General features: G+C 37.9%; 1 protein-coding gene across 5 annotated transcripts in view; it reads right to left on the reverse strand.

Moving 5' to 3' along the window:
- Nucleotides 1-6,479: 6,479 nt before the first annotated feature.
- HBS1L (HBS1 like translational GTPase) overlaps nt 6,480-14,147 on the reverse strand; it is an 87,198-nt gene continuing 79,530 nt past the window's right edge. For 2 of the 5 annotated variants that reach the window (XM_055535689.1, XM_055535688.1), the window contains exons 16-18: nt 11,759-11,859; nt 9,066-9,210; nt 6,480-7,148 (exon numbers count right to left, since the gene is read on the reverse strand). In XM_055535689.1, the coding sequence (XP_055391664.1) occupies nt 7,137-7,148; nt 9,066-9,210; nt 11,759-11,859 (258 nt within the window). In that variant the 3' untranslated portion in view covers nt 6,480-7,136. Of the gene's footprint in view, nt 7,149-9,065; nt 9,211-11,758; nt 11,860-14,147 lie in introns of those variants that run through there. The other 3 variants (XR_008698349.1, XM_055535690.1, XM_055535693.1) reach the window with 2 other exon arrangements.

Genomic DNA, 14,147 nt, shown 5'->3' on the forward strand with positions numbered 1-14,147 from the left:
GCTATGGTTTTTCCAGTAGTTATGTATGGATAACTACTGAGAGTTGGACTATAAAGAAAGCTGAGCGCCGAAGAATTGATGCTTTTGAAATGTGGTGTTGAAGACTCTTGAGAGTCCCTTGGACTGCAAGGAGATCCAACCAGTCCATCCTAAAGGAAATCAGTCCTGAATATTCACTGGAAGGACTGATGTTGAAGCTGAAGCTCCAGTACTTTGGCCACCTGATTTGAAGAGCTGACTCATTGGAAAAGACCCTGATGCTGGGAAAGATTGAAGGCAGGAGAAGGGGACAATAGAGGATGAGATGGTTGGATGGCATCACTGACTCAATGGACATGAGTTTGGGTGAACTCTGGGAGTTAGTGATGGACATGGAGGCCTGGCGTGCTGCAGTCCATGGGGTCACAAAGAGTCGGGCACAACTGAGCGACTGAACTGAAATGTGTATCTGTTAATTTCCAATTCATCCCTCCCCCCCCTTCCCTTAAGTTTGTTTTGTGGATCTGTTTGTAAATAAATTCATTTGTATCACTTTTTTAGATTTCACATGAGTGATATTATATGGTATTTGTCTTTTGCTGTCTTATTTAATACTTCACTCATTTCTAGGTCCATCCGTATTGCTGCAAAGGGCATTATTTCACTCTTTTCTATGGTGGAGTGATATTCCATCATGTGTGCATACCACATCTTTATTCATTTATTACTCGATGGGCATTTAGGTTGTTTCCATGTCTTGGCTTTTGTAAACAGTGTTATATTTATTTCATTTATTTCACTATTAATTTAAGTGGTTTCAATATAAGAGAAGTGGGATCTTCTGAAAGCTAAAAGCTGACCTGGCACTCACAGCTGGGCCATGGTGTTCTCCTATTGGACACTGCTAATTCTTAAATCTCTGACATCAGACAAGGTTATTCTGCGCTCCTGATGAAGTGAGTTAACCAACACTAGACACGCCTGCTGGTGGGCTGCAGTCCATGGGGTCGCTAAGAGTCGGACACGACTGAGCGACTTCACTTTCACTTTTCACTTTCCTGCATTGGAGAAGGAAATGGCAACCCACTCCAGTGTTCTTGCCTGGAGAATCCCAGGGACGGGGGAGCCTGGGGGGCTGCCGTCTATGAGGTCGCACAGAGTCGGACACGACTGAAGCGACGCAGCCGCAGCAGCAGCAGCTGCAGCAGCCACGCCTGAGTAGATTAACGCCCTCTTGTGGCTAACGTGGATGACTGCTGCTGCTTTACCTTGTTCCTTTCTTCTACTCCTTGATGCAAGTTGATCAACTACAGAATTCCTCTCCACTTTCTGACAGTGCCCAACCCAGAAGAAACCATTGTTCACTTGAGCCCTCCCTCCTAATTACCTACATGTGCTCAGTTCTTTACACCTTCTTATTGTGAAGTACCTAGACTCCATAGCGTGTGGTCTCTGTGACAAGTGTCATTAAAATAATTTTGAGTATAGTTGTGTCCTGTGGCCTTTGATGACATCCATAAATGATGGGCATCAACATATGCTTGCTAAGGAATTGTCTACCATAATATCCCCAATCTAAGTTGTGAGGTACTTCTTTATGATCTCAGCATTTTAAATCCTGCCTCCCCAATCCCTCACCCCTCTCCCAGGACATCTTTTGAGATTCTTACCTGAACCTATAAATAATGTCATAGCTGAATAATCAATGTGGGGGTTACAGTCCCTTTAGTTTTATGTATTCAGCTTCTGTGTCCTTCTTTATTTTGGAATTTAGTATTGTAGGAAAATCTAAGGCTAATTTTTTGTTTCTTTGAAGATGAATTTTGGGAGAATTTTGTATTGTTCCCAAGGCTTGTTTAATCTGGTTGTAATTCTTTTGTGATGTTTTACATAAAATATGGTGCAATCTTGGGTTTCCCTGTTCATTATTTTCACTATCTGCATTCTAGGAGTGGTTTTCAAGGACAACTTCTGTACTGTCAATTTTCCTGCAACTGTTATCTATTTTACAGCCTTCGTTGAATATTTAAATTTTACTATTATGATTTAGGCTCCATGTAGTCTCTTCTAACCTGTCCTGATCCTTTTCTCAACTCATCAATATCTCCTTACATCTTATAGACACCGTGTACCAGTTATTGAAAGAAAACTTTTGGGTCCTGCAATCCACCTGAAAGGTTTTTGTCTGCATGTGCTCAGTTACTACAGATTTTAACTGCAGGTCTGTTACATATTAAGCATGATTTTTGAACCATCTTTAAATAGAAATATACCCAAGCCCAGAATTTAAAAGTACTAATGTGTCAGTTACCCACCCCATCTCACAGTCCACCTGAGAGCTAGGAGAATCCTTAGCAGCCAGTTGATTGCTCATTATTACCTTTCTGAAATGCAAGCACATTAGAATCTTCCAGGCTCAAGAGGGTCACCCCAGTTTAGGAAAGACATCAAATTTGGGCTGTGGTTCACCAGGCAAGATGGCAGACAAGAGCAGCTTTAAAGTTTGCTTCTAACAGATTTTCTTTTTCCTTCACTATATAAAAATAGCCCCTTCATACACAGCATTATAATAGAAATAAAAGCTTGTAATCCTCTGACAATACAGATGCAAAGAAATGAGAATCACTGACAACATTACCACCAGGATAAATTCTTTTAATTCATTTAACAATTGCACATAAGCAGCACCACACTAGTTGCTGAAACAGAATCAGAAGGAAAACAGGTCTCTTTCCTCTTGGAACTTACCTTTCAGTGGAAGGAGAAGACAATAACTAATCATACAAACCAATATACAATTGAACCCTGAAAGTATCCTGAGAGACAGGTCCCATGGAAGCACATATTAATAGTAGCCCATCTTCCTTACACTAGTCAGAGGCCAGGGGCTCCCTGAGAAAGGGGCGATGAGCTGGAACACAGGATCAGGACCTAATGTTCCACAGTGCTCTGATTAATTATTATTATATATGGTTACATGGTTCATCTCATCCCTAGTGAGTCTATATATTTTTCCTTTTAAAAGTTCTGAATACCTTTGGAATTTTCAAAGAACCCGGCTGTAAATTACTTGATCCATTCTACTTTTGCTCTGCCAGTAAGATCCTGGGCCCTCTAAGAAGGGCTTTAAGTATCTTCAACGAGGGTCATTGCCGGCCTCCTCGTCTTGCCACTTGGACCGTCCATCACATCAGGGTGGTTCTGCTGACTTGTGCCGGCTGTGGCCCCACTGTTAAGATTCTCACTGGCGTGGCTCTTGTTCCTGGAGGTGGGTGGGTTCTAAAGGATGGTTTTCAGTGTTGGTGGGATCCTAAGTTGCTGCTGTGTGTCTAAAAGCTGCATTCTTGGATGATTTTGCCAATGCAAAACATGACCTGTTTCCCTCCACTAATTCTGAACTGGTCATAGATTGTGATTTACAGGTTGGATTACTTTAACACAAGAGGCTCTCTTATGTTAAGTACAATCTTACTTCAATGTTAACGGACTCCCCTCTTCACCTAGTCCCTCCTGCATTGTCCTTAGGGTGCATTCCTCCTAAATGCCTTCATACATTAATTCTCACTTGCAGTTTGTAGTACCAAGACCCCCTGGCTGAACTGTCAGCCCCACAAAGACCTAAGCTGCAGAGCTCTCTTCTGTGCCTGGAATAAGGCAAACTCACACCAGGGAGGAAAGAAGGAATGTTTTTGTATTTACAGATTTTTCTGGATGTTTTAGAGGGAAGTTGGAAAACAGTGACCCAGTAATTTTTATTGAGTATTCTTATCTAGAAGCTTTTTATAACTCTTGACTGTTGCTGAAGCTCCAATACTTTGGCCACCTGATGTGAAGAGCTTCCTCATTGGAAAAGACCCTGATGTTGGGAAAGATTGAGTGAAGGGGGTGGCAGAGGATGAGATAGTTAGATAGCCTTAGCAACTGAACGCACATGAATTTGAGCAAACTCTGGGAGATAGTGGAGAACAGAGGAGCCTGGCATGCTACAGTCTATGAGGTTGCAAAGAATCAGACACGACTTAGTAACTGAACAAGACCATAATCTTGACTAACTCCTATACATTGATGTTTGTAATTTTATATTTTTAAATAATTTTTAAAGTTATATTTCTATCAAAAAAAATATCCTGATTACGTTATAAAATGAAAAGAGCCTGACTAATGATCACAACTCCAAAAAAAGTATGCATGAGAGACAGAAAAGAAATACATCAAAACTTTAGCAGCAGTAATATTTAGGCAATACTTATGGAGAAGGCAATGGCACCCCACTCCAGTACTCTTGCCTGGAAAATCCCATGGAAGGAGGAGCCTGGTAGGCTGCAGTCCATGGGGTCTCGAAGAGTCAGACACGACTGAGCGACTTCACTTTCACTTTTCACTTTCATGCACTGGAGAAGGAAATGGCAACCCTCTCCAGTGTTCTTGCCTGGAGAATCCCAGGGACAGCAGAGCCTGGTGGGCTGCCATCTATGGGGTCGCACAGAGTCGGACACAACTGAAGCGACTTAGCAGTAGCAGTAGCAACTATGAGTCAATTTTATTCTTCCTTCTACTTTTCTTTATTTTCCAAATTTTCCAGAGTGAATGATTACATTTTAGCAATGGTTAAAATTACTAGTTTGTGTATTCACGGGAGAAAAAAAGGACTATGTCCATAAGTTGTTTTCTAAACCAATATTCGAGTTTCTAAAATTCAAGAATGAACATGTGGAAAAACACTATCAAGTCAAACTGTGGATCCAAAATCTTTTCAAGCCCAGTTACCAAACAGGCAACTGATCCAGTGGAGACCCATGAAGAGTTAAGAGGATAAAGCCACTTATGTGAAGAAAGAGTGACCATAAATAGGAAGGAGAAGCAGAGACAAGAAGTACCTGAAGCAAAATGACCCAAAATGAACATACTATTTTGTATGGGTAAATCTCAGGGGAAGGATTTCAGACCAAACCAAGCTTGAGCATGCTTGCTGGACACCCTGTCACTAACCTGCCACAGTGGGTCCTCTTAATATCACCACCCCCTCAACAATTCATATAAACATAATGTAAATAAAAGGATCACTCTATCACAACTGAATGAAGAAATAAACTCATTTCTACTACTGTTACGATTGTTTTATGCTAAACTTTTACTTAAAAATCTTAATGCTATACTATCGTGCCCTTATCTATGATACAGAGCGGATGTCTGTTTTTGCATCCCACCCCTCCCCCCGCTCCCCAATCCATTTCCCCTTCCTCATAGCATCCTGAATTTCCTTCCATCCCTTCCACAATCTTCAGCTATGTGCTTTGGATGAGATTTACATCATATCCAAAGGATGCTCCAAGGAAAGAAATTAAACATAATTACAGTCAATGGTAAGATGTTTTTAGGCCTTCTGGAAAAGACATGTTTTAGCCTGTCTGTGTGCTTGATGGAGGGTCTGAGGATCTAAATGTGGAACTACAGGGGTTCCGTATGGAGTCTGTGGGTAAAACCCACACTGGAAAAGGGAGAGTACATATAAGTTTTTGTATGACTCTGTGACTCAAGCAAGGCTAGGGCTGAAAGCCAGGGCTACTGCTGAAAAACCAGGGCTCTGCTAGTCTTTCTTTTTTGCTTGATTCACTTAAAGTCAGGTTTCCATCAGATTATCCATAGTGTGCTTAGTCACTCAGTTGTCTGACTCTTTGCGACCCTTTGGACTGTAGCTTGCTACGTTTCTCTGTCATGGGATTTTTCAGGCAAGAATACTGGAGTGGATAGAAATTTCCTTCTCTAGGGGATCTTTCCAACCCAGGGATCAAACCCATGTCTCTGGTGTCTCCTACATTGCAGGCAGATGCTTTACCTGCTGAGCCATTCTGTCAGATGTATCTGTTAAATTTCTGATTAACATAGTGTATAAACAAAACACTTTCTTGCCTTAGTTAAGTTTACTCTCGTCACAGCTACACATATATTTTTCAGTAAAAAAATGTGCCCATCTTATGATGGTCCACAAGCAGCACATTTATGGTCTGTACATCTTACCAGACTTACTCTTCAATTAAGAAGAAATGCTATTGAATATGGTAAGCCATCGATATACAAATTACATCATTTCCCAGTAAAAAAAAAAATTCTATCATATGGTCCATCAGATCAGGGTCCCAGGCTCAGCTGAGGACAAAATGTACTCCAAAGCAATTGTACCCAGGAGGGAGCTCAATGAATACTTGCTCACTAAATATATCTTGGAGTCTGCTCAAACTTTAAAGAAAAACATGACTCTTACTCATAGGGGACTTATGATCTATAATGTATACAAGATGAAGTCATTATACATGGAATTATGGAAGTGAGAATGGGAAAAATAAAGTTATGGTTAGAAATGGATGAGATTAAATTTGCTCTGTTAGGATAAAAAGCAAGAATTCACATGAAAGAGTCGGGAAACTCATAGGCAAAAAAGATCCCCATGAAACCCAAGCCCTACTTGGAAATCTCATAAACATCAATGAAACCAGAACACGTTTTGTTGTTATGCTTAAACTAAGACATTTTATTAGCTAGCTTTACAACTTAAATATTATTTCTGTTACCAAAGGAACAATTTCCACTAATTCCAAACTAAGCTTTCAAATGGTTGCTTGCTGAAGGAAGAATACTCTTATGCTCAACACCAAATACCTTAATTATAACCTTCAACAAATCTTTTCTTAGAGTTAACTAAAAAACTATTCAGTTCAAATATTAACTACCTCAATAATCCATTTTAGCTATTTGTCCTTAAAAACATGTCTTGTAGAGTTGAAATCAGAAGAGAAAACTGTAAACATTTGTAGTTTGGCTGAAAGTAGAGTTCACTTCATGATGATTCAATGTCTTCTAACATACTTCTGATGGCTTCCATAAATCTCAGTAAGGTAAATCCATTACTAATATTTCAAAGGAAAAAGCTAGTTTTTAAAATCAAAGTGCAGTATTAGCCTTTCTTTGTCAGTTGGCAACTTGAAATTTTTGTAGGGCTGATGAATACTTCTTTGTGGTTGATCATAGCTTTAATTTTCTCTCTCACTTTAAAAAAAATATCAATTGCACATTGTTGCTTTAACTGAGTAACTGGATTCTTTCAAAACAGAGGTTAACTATCTCATTACATTTAGAAACATGGTAGAAATTCTGACCCATCAATCTTTTATCTGTAAAAGAAAAAAAAGTATTTGCTATAATTTAACCAATCACATTACACAAAAGGAACCACCAACAACAAAACAAAAGGAAAATGGCAGTGGAGTAATCATTATTACTATTATTATTATACTATTACTATTATTCTATTATTACAGATAGAACTTTTGTTTTTCCTGCAACTTTTCTCCTTTCCTAGTCATGTTATTTGAGATTTTCTATCTCTCCATTATTTTTTACAAGAAACTCCACCTTATTTTTAGAATGCTCTTTTATAAAGAATGTTTTGACAAATTAAATGACAACGATATTAGGTAACATTTACTGAATTCTTTCTAAATGCCAATCACTGTGCCAAGTGCTTTATACAGATCATTTCATTTCACAACTCCAGAAAGTAGATTCTATTACCCTGTTTTCATAGATGAATCAATGACAGGAGAAATGCTATGCTTCTGCAGCTAGGAATTAGTACAGCAATAACTCAACTTGGGCTTATGTTTAACTCCAGAGCCTTCTATCTGACACAGGTATGTATAACTGAATTTTGATGCAACATGAATCCCATGTCAAAAGTATCCATCCAGTTAAATGAGGTGAGTAATTTTTATGCAGAAAACAATCATATGAAGTAATGAAGCCCCTTTTAAAAATACATGCGTACCTCAGAGATATTGTGGGTTTGATCTCAGACCACTTCAATAAAGTGAGAATCACAATAAAGTGAGTCATGGGAATTTTTTTTGGTTTCCCACTGCATAGAAAAGTTACATTTATACTATGTTATAGTCTATTAAGAGTGTAATAGCATTATGTTAAAAAAAAAAATCTACATACCTTAACTTAAAAACACTTCATTGCTAAAAATTGCTAATCATCAACCGAGCCTTGGGTGAGTCATATTTTTTTTTTGTAACAGCAACATCAAAGATTACTGATCACAGGTACCCATAACAAATATAATGCAAGTGAGTGTTGAAGTCACTGTTGTGTCCAACTCTTTGTGATTCCATGGACTGCAGCCCACCAGGCTTGTCTGTCCATGGAATTCTCCAGGCAAGAATATTGGAGTGGGTGGCCATTTCCTTCTCCAGAGGATCTTCCCAACCCAGGGATTGAATTCAGGTCTCCTGCATTAAGGCAGATTCTTAACCATCTGAGCCACCAGGGAAGCTCAACAAAGATAACAAATAATGCAAAAGTCTGAAACATCTCAAGAATTACCAAAATGTGAAACAGAGACATGAAGTGAGCAAATGCTGTTGGGAAAATTGTGCCTATAGACTTGCTTGAGGCAAAGTTGCCATAAACCTTTATTTCTAAAAGAATGCAATATCTTCAAAGTGTAATAAAATGAGGCACGCTCATCTTCATAAGATCTATATTAACATATCATACTGTGGAAGAAAATTAAAGTTAATGAAATTCTGGTTCATTTCTGGCTATCTTCTCCAAAACTCAGCTGTACCTTACCTTATCCTTACAGATTAGGTATGTTTCAGAAACACTACTGGTATGTTAACTGAACTTCCTGAATGAATGCATTAAGAGCTAGTTATTTAAAGAAAAAAGTAAGGAGGGTGCTTCTGTTAAACAAAACCACTACCCCCAATTAACTGACTCTTAAAGTCTATATTTTCATGATTTGTATTGCATACTTACAGATCTATTTTTCAATGGATTTCCTTTAATATTGAGCAATAATTTTACTGGTGGAGAAGACAATCTGGAAGTCTTATTATGAGAAGATCTAAGACCAAATATTTTCTTCTCATCATTCTTTTAATTTTTAATATAATTTTTAAAATGCTGTTCTAATATATCATAACTGTTCCCCTTAGGCCATAAAATCTCAGGAATCATTCTTAAAAAGTAGAAAAAGAAAAGACATAATAACCATGGACACATAATCAGTCACTTTAAAATACCTCAGTCACTACACCAGCAGCTATGGTAGAACCGCTGTAGCGCAGCATAAATCTCCCCAGCTCTTTAAAGTCTTTGTACAGCTCAAGAGCCACTGGTCTTTGTGTCTGTAGCTCCACTAATGCATTCTGGCCTTTGGTCAACAATCTATCATGAAAAATAAAATAAAAGAAACCAATGGGTATCTAATAGAGGTAAAAAATGTAATTCAAACCTGCAAAATAAACATTTCACATTCCATCTATAAATCAACTTAGTTTTTTAAAAAACTTAAAAAGAAAAAAGGGATTTTCTTTAAATGAAAATATATGCTTTTAAATTTGGGGTGGTTAGTTGAAAAAAATGAGAAGAGTAGTTCTAGATTTAAGAATTATTAGCTAGTTCATACATGTGTATGCACATATATATACACACATACATACATATACACATATTTTTTATAAACAATCCTCCAAATACAACTCTCTACCCCTTCAAGGATCCTATACTCTAAAATGCTCAGGACCTCTGCACAAAAGCCTTCTCTTTCATTTCCTCATGAAATTAAAGAAAATGATGCATTTGCATTTTAAAAGTGGAATGCAATGTCCTATGTCTTCCCCAGTAAAGTCCTAATTGGTAGATTATGTGTTAAAAAGTTATCTTTAAAGAGGACACTTTCCTAGTGCCAACACACTACCTGAGCGTTCTCTCTCCTTCCCTATTCTCTCTTTTCTCACCTGGGAAGAGTGGTTCTTTAACAGAGGTTCAAGATAAAAACACATAAGATTTTCCCACAACATGCTGTTTGTAGGAAATGAAGGCAGATGAGGCATGGGCCTGACCATAAACAGCTCCACACAAATAAGCAAACAAATAAAAATCCTTGTGCATGGGCCCCACCAGCTTACTAAAAGAAGTAGAACCCAAAGGGGACATTTTGAAACATTCTCTAATTCAATTTTGATGTATTCTTGAAGGCTAGAGGACAGCAATCAAAAACTCCCCTTCTGAAAGACTGCTTTAGGGACAGAAAGATAGAATAAACCAAGGTTTCCAAAAAAGAATGCCAAAAATTCTAAATACTGGTTTTGGGCAATTTCAGCTTAAGGTCCCATTTGTTAGGATGGTGAACATTTAACATATTCATAATTTGCAGTTAGACTTGGTTCTAGAAAGTCCGACTCCATCCCATATAAGTCAACTGAGTCTACAACATGCCTGAAGTGGAAGAAAAGCAGAAAGCCTAAATGATGTTGGTGCAAAGTAAAAGGACAAAGCTACAGATATGGTGATTGGAAAAACTAGCATGATAATATATTAAGACCTAGTGCCAGCATCACTGAGCTAGGACTCTGCAGCAGGAGCAGGGAGAGGAAAATTCAGGATTAGATCTGATGAGTCAGTATCAGATTGAGAACTTTCCAAATCACTTATATCTCAGTCCAACAGCCTAGTTCCTGCCAAAAAATATAATTTATGTGAACAAACTGACTGGATTAGAATCTTGAGCCTGCCACTTGCTAGCTTTATGATCTTGAACACGTTATACAATCTAAGCCTCAGTTTCCTTACCTGAAAAATGGGAAACATAGTAATAATTATTCACACTGTAGCTGAGAATGTAAACCACACAAAAGCACTTATGACAGAACCAAGAAAAAAGTGGTCCTCAAGAAACATCAGTCATGATTAGTTTTATGACAATTCTCAGTACGTTATGGCAGGCGCTCACGCTAGAAGCTAGAGACTCAGGTTAAAAATAAAGAACTATCTTTAAAAGAGGCGGTAAGTAGCCTCCTTTTTCTAACTAATGGAGAACAAACATGGGTGTTAGAGTAGTGTGAAGTTCTATCTTCTACTTGCAACCAACCCTAAATTAACCCTCTAACCACCTTGGCCTCTTACACAGGTGCAAATGAGGAGGAATACCCCAGGACTTAAAAAAGGGGATTTTCGGTGGGATTCCCCATAGGGCTGAAGTAAGGAAAACCCCAATGCTGAACCAGCCAAGCCAAACTGTGGTCAGTCTTTAGTTGAATTAGAGTAAGAAACTCAAGGTTCTCAGGAAGCACGTCTTCTGAAAAATCCCAAGCCTATCCCAGCCAAAGGGGAATTGTCCACACGTAGACACAGATACTAACGGTAATCAGAGGGGACCGACTTGTGATCACCTCAGCCCAAGGCACCAGGCGAATTTAAGGAGGAAAAAAGGACACTTCCCAGGTGGGAAAAAAACAGTGTGTAGGTCACTCTCTCCTTGAGGTATTCTTAGCACAGGGCATGATTCTCACGAGGGGGTACCAAGATAGTATAGAAGAACAATCAAGTTGGAATTTGGGACAAGTGGCTAGGCATAAATCAAACTCATCTTCAAAAATGTAAGACTGATTTTTTTAAATGCCTTCATTTTTACATCATCGGTATCTCAGGCTTGATAGTTAAAAACTTATATTTACATTTTTATTTATAATTCACACCCATCACTACCATATGTAACAGAAATTATATCAAGCATTCCTACCTAAAATAGGAGCTTAACTATTTGTTTTTGTGTTTTCATCCAGTCCTTTAAAAAAATGATTTCTGGAACAAGTTAAAATAGACTTCTCATAAAGAGAATTCACTTATCACAAAGAGAAATATTATACAAATGAATTCATCTGTAAGAAATGTACTTATATTGTGTTTGTTATTTACACATTAAAACACTTACTTAGGCTTTTTCTTTGTGACTTCACCAGTGCTTTTGTTTAAGACACTAATCAATCTTTTAATAACAGCGGGTTCACTGACGGTTTGGTAGTGTAACAGCACCTAAAAAAAGAATTGTAACACAAAAAAGTTGTTGGCTGCAGCATCTCTGGCCTTCTACTCTAGCACTCACAGTGCATCACATCAGCCTCGGAACTATTGCCAGGAGTCACGGGATCTCCAGCTGCTTCCCTGAAGCCCTATCACTCTCATCAGGCTGTCCCTTAACTCACGAGGGGTAAGGTCATGGGAAGCGGTTCCAATTGCTCCTCCACCACTATGGTGGAAACTGGGTAAATTACATAACCTTCCTTACATGGTTATGATGAGAATGAAATAATATCAGAGACAGTGCCTGGTACAGTGGATGTTCAGCAAATGTGAACTATTTCATCATAAAAACGAGGGAAGGGAAACTGTGTAACATTCAGCAGTAATATTATTCATTGTTGGATAATGAGACTAAAGTATTAAATGGATGTTTAGACAGGCTTTGAAGTCAGGCAGACATGAATTTGAATCCTTACTCCATGCTTTCTAGGCATGTGAGCTGGGACAAGTCCTGTAGTAACCCTTCCCACCCTTCTACCCCCAATATCCCCAGCCTCAGGTCCCTTGTCACGAAGTGAGGAAAACCAGACAATGTTATTTCAAAGTGGTGCCCAATACACGGTAAAGCTGAAATTAACTGATGACCTTATATATTAGCTATTATTTCTCATGTTTCACATGTAAGGAAATTAGTATCAAATAGGTTAAGCAGCAATAATGGTGCCAAAACCACTAACAGAAAAGAACAGTCTTTCCAACAAATAGTGCTGGGAAAATGGGACATCGAGATCCAACAGAATGAAGATGAAGCTTTATACCATATACAAAAATTAACTCAAAATGGTGCACAGATCTAAATAAAAGGACTAGAACTATGAGACTCTTAGAAGAAAACAGAAGGGGAAATCTTCTTAGTGTTGAATCTGGCAATGACTTTTTGGATATGACACCAAAAGTAAAGCAAAAAAAGAAAAAGAGAGTGTTAATAAACTGGACATCAGCAAAGTTTAGGGTTTTTGTGAATCAAAGGATAGAAGAGTAAAAAGTAAACCCACAGAATGGAAGAGGGTATCTGCAAATGATACACTGATATGGAATTAAAACCTAAAATATATTTTTAAAAAATGAAAAGATGCTCAACATCAATAGCCATCAGGGAAAGACAAATCAAACACCACAATGATACAACCCTTCAAAATCATTAGTTTACCTGTTATAAACAACAAACAAAAAGTCGTCCCCCCACGCACAAGAAAGGAAAATAAATGTTGACGAGGCAGAGGAGAAATTAGAACCCCTGTGTACTGCTGGGTAGGAATGCAAAATTGGTACAGCTGCTGTGGAAAAGTTTAGTGGCTCCTCATGAGTTAAACACAGAATTTCCACATGATCAAGCAATTCCACTCCTAGATTTATACCCAAAAGAATTGAAAGCAGGAGCTCAAACAGATACTTGTATGCCGATGTTCATAGAAGCATCATTTACATCTGTCAAAAGATGGAAACAGACCAAATATCCATCAACAGATGAATGGATAAACAAAAAGTGGTATATACTTACAATGAAATATTATTCAGTCTTAAAAAGAAACAAAACTCTGATACATGCTACAGCATGGATGAACCTCAAAAGCATTATGTTAAGTGAAACAAGTCAGACACAAAAGGACAAATATTGTATAATTCCACTTACACGAGGGATGTAGAACAGGCAAATTCACAGAGAAACAAAATAGAACTGTGGTTTCCAGAGGATGGGAGAGAGTATAATAGCAGGAGTGACTGTTTAATGGGTCCAGAGTTTGGGATAAGGAAGAAGTTCTGGGGGTGGATGATGTCGATGGTTACACAACAAGGTGAGTGTACTCTAATGACACTGGACTGTATTAACAACGGTTAAAATGACAAGCTTTCCATTATAAATATTTTATCACAATAAAAAAATAAAAATAAAAACATTAAGATATAAAGTCTAATCCATTCGTATGTTTTTTCCTTCTTAAATATATAGAGTTTACCATATAAACAAGAGGAACAAAAAATATGTATTAAAGAACTAGTCCCTAAACAGTGGTATTTTAATTGCTCAGGAAGCCTTTTCTTAGTTAAACTTTTAAAAATTGTGAGTTTCTTCCCACCGAGAATGGATTATATGACAAAACGTGACCATTGTTTTGTGAGACAAATTTCATCCTGGTATTCGTGAATCAACATATGTGAGTGGAATCTCATAAAGCGGCACTGAAAAACGTTTAATTCATAAAAAAAACTACAGCACACAGGAAGACAATATTACTATT

The sequence above is a fragment of the Bubalus kerabau genome, chromosome 9 (genome assembly GCF_029407905.1).
Source record: "Bubalus kerabau isolate K-KA32 ecotype Philippines breed swamp buffalo chromosome 9, PCC_UOA_SB_1v2, whole genome shotgun sequence".
Classification (NCBI taxonomy): Eukaryota; Metazoa; Chordata; class Mammalia; order Artiodactyla; family Bovidae; genus Bubalus; species Bubalus kerabau.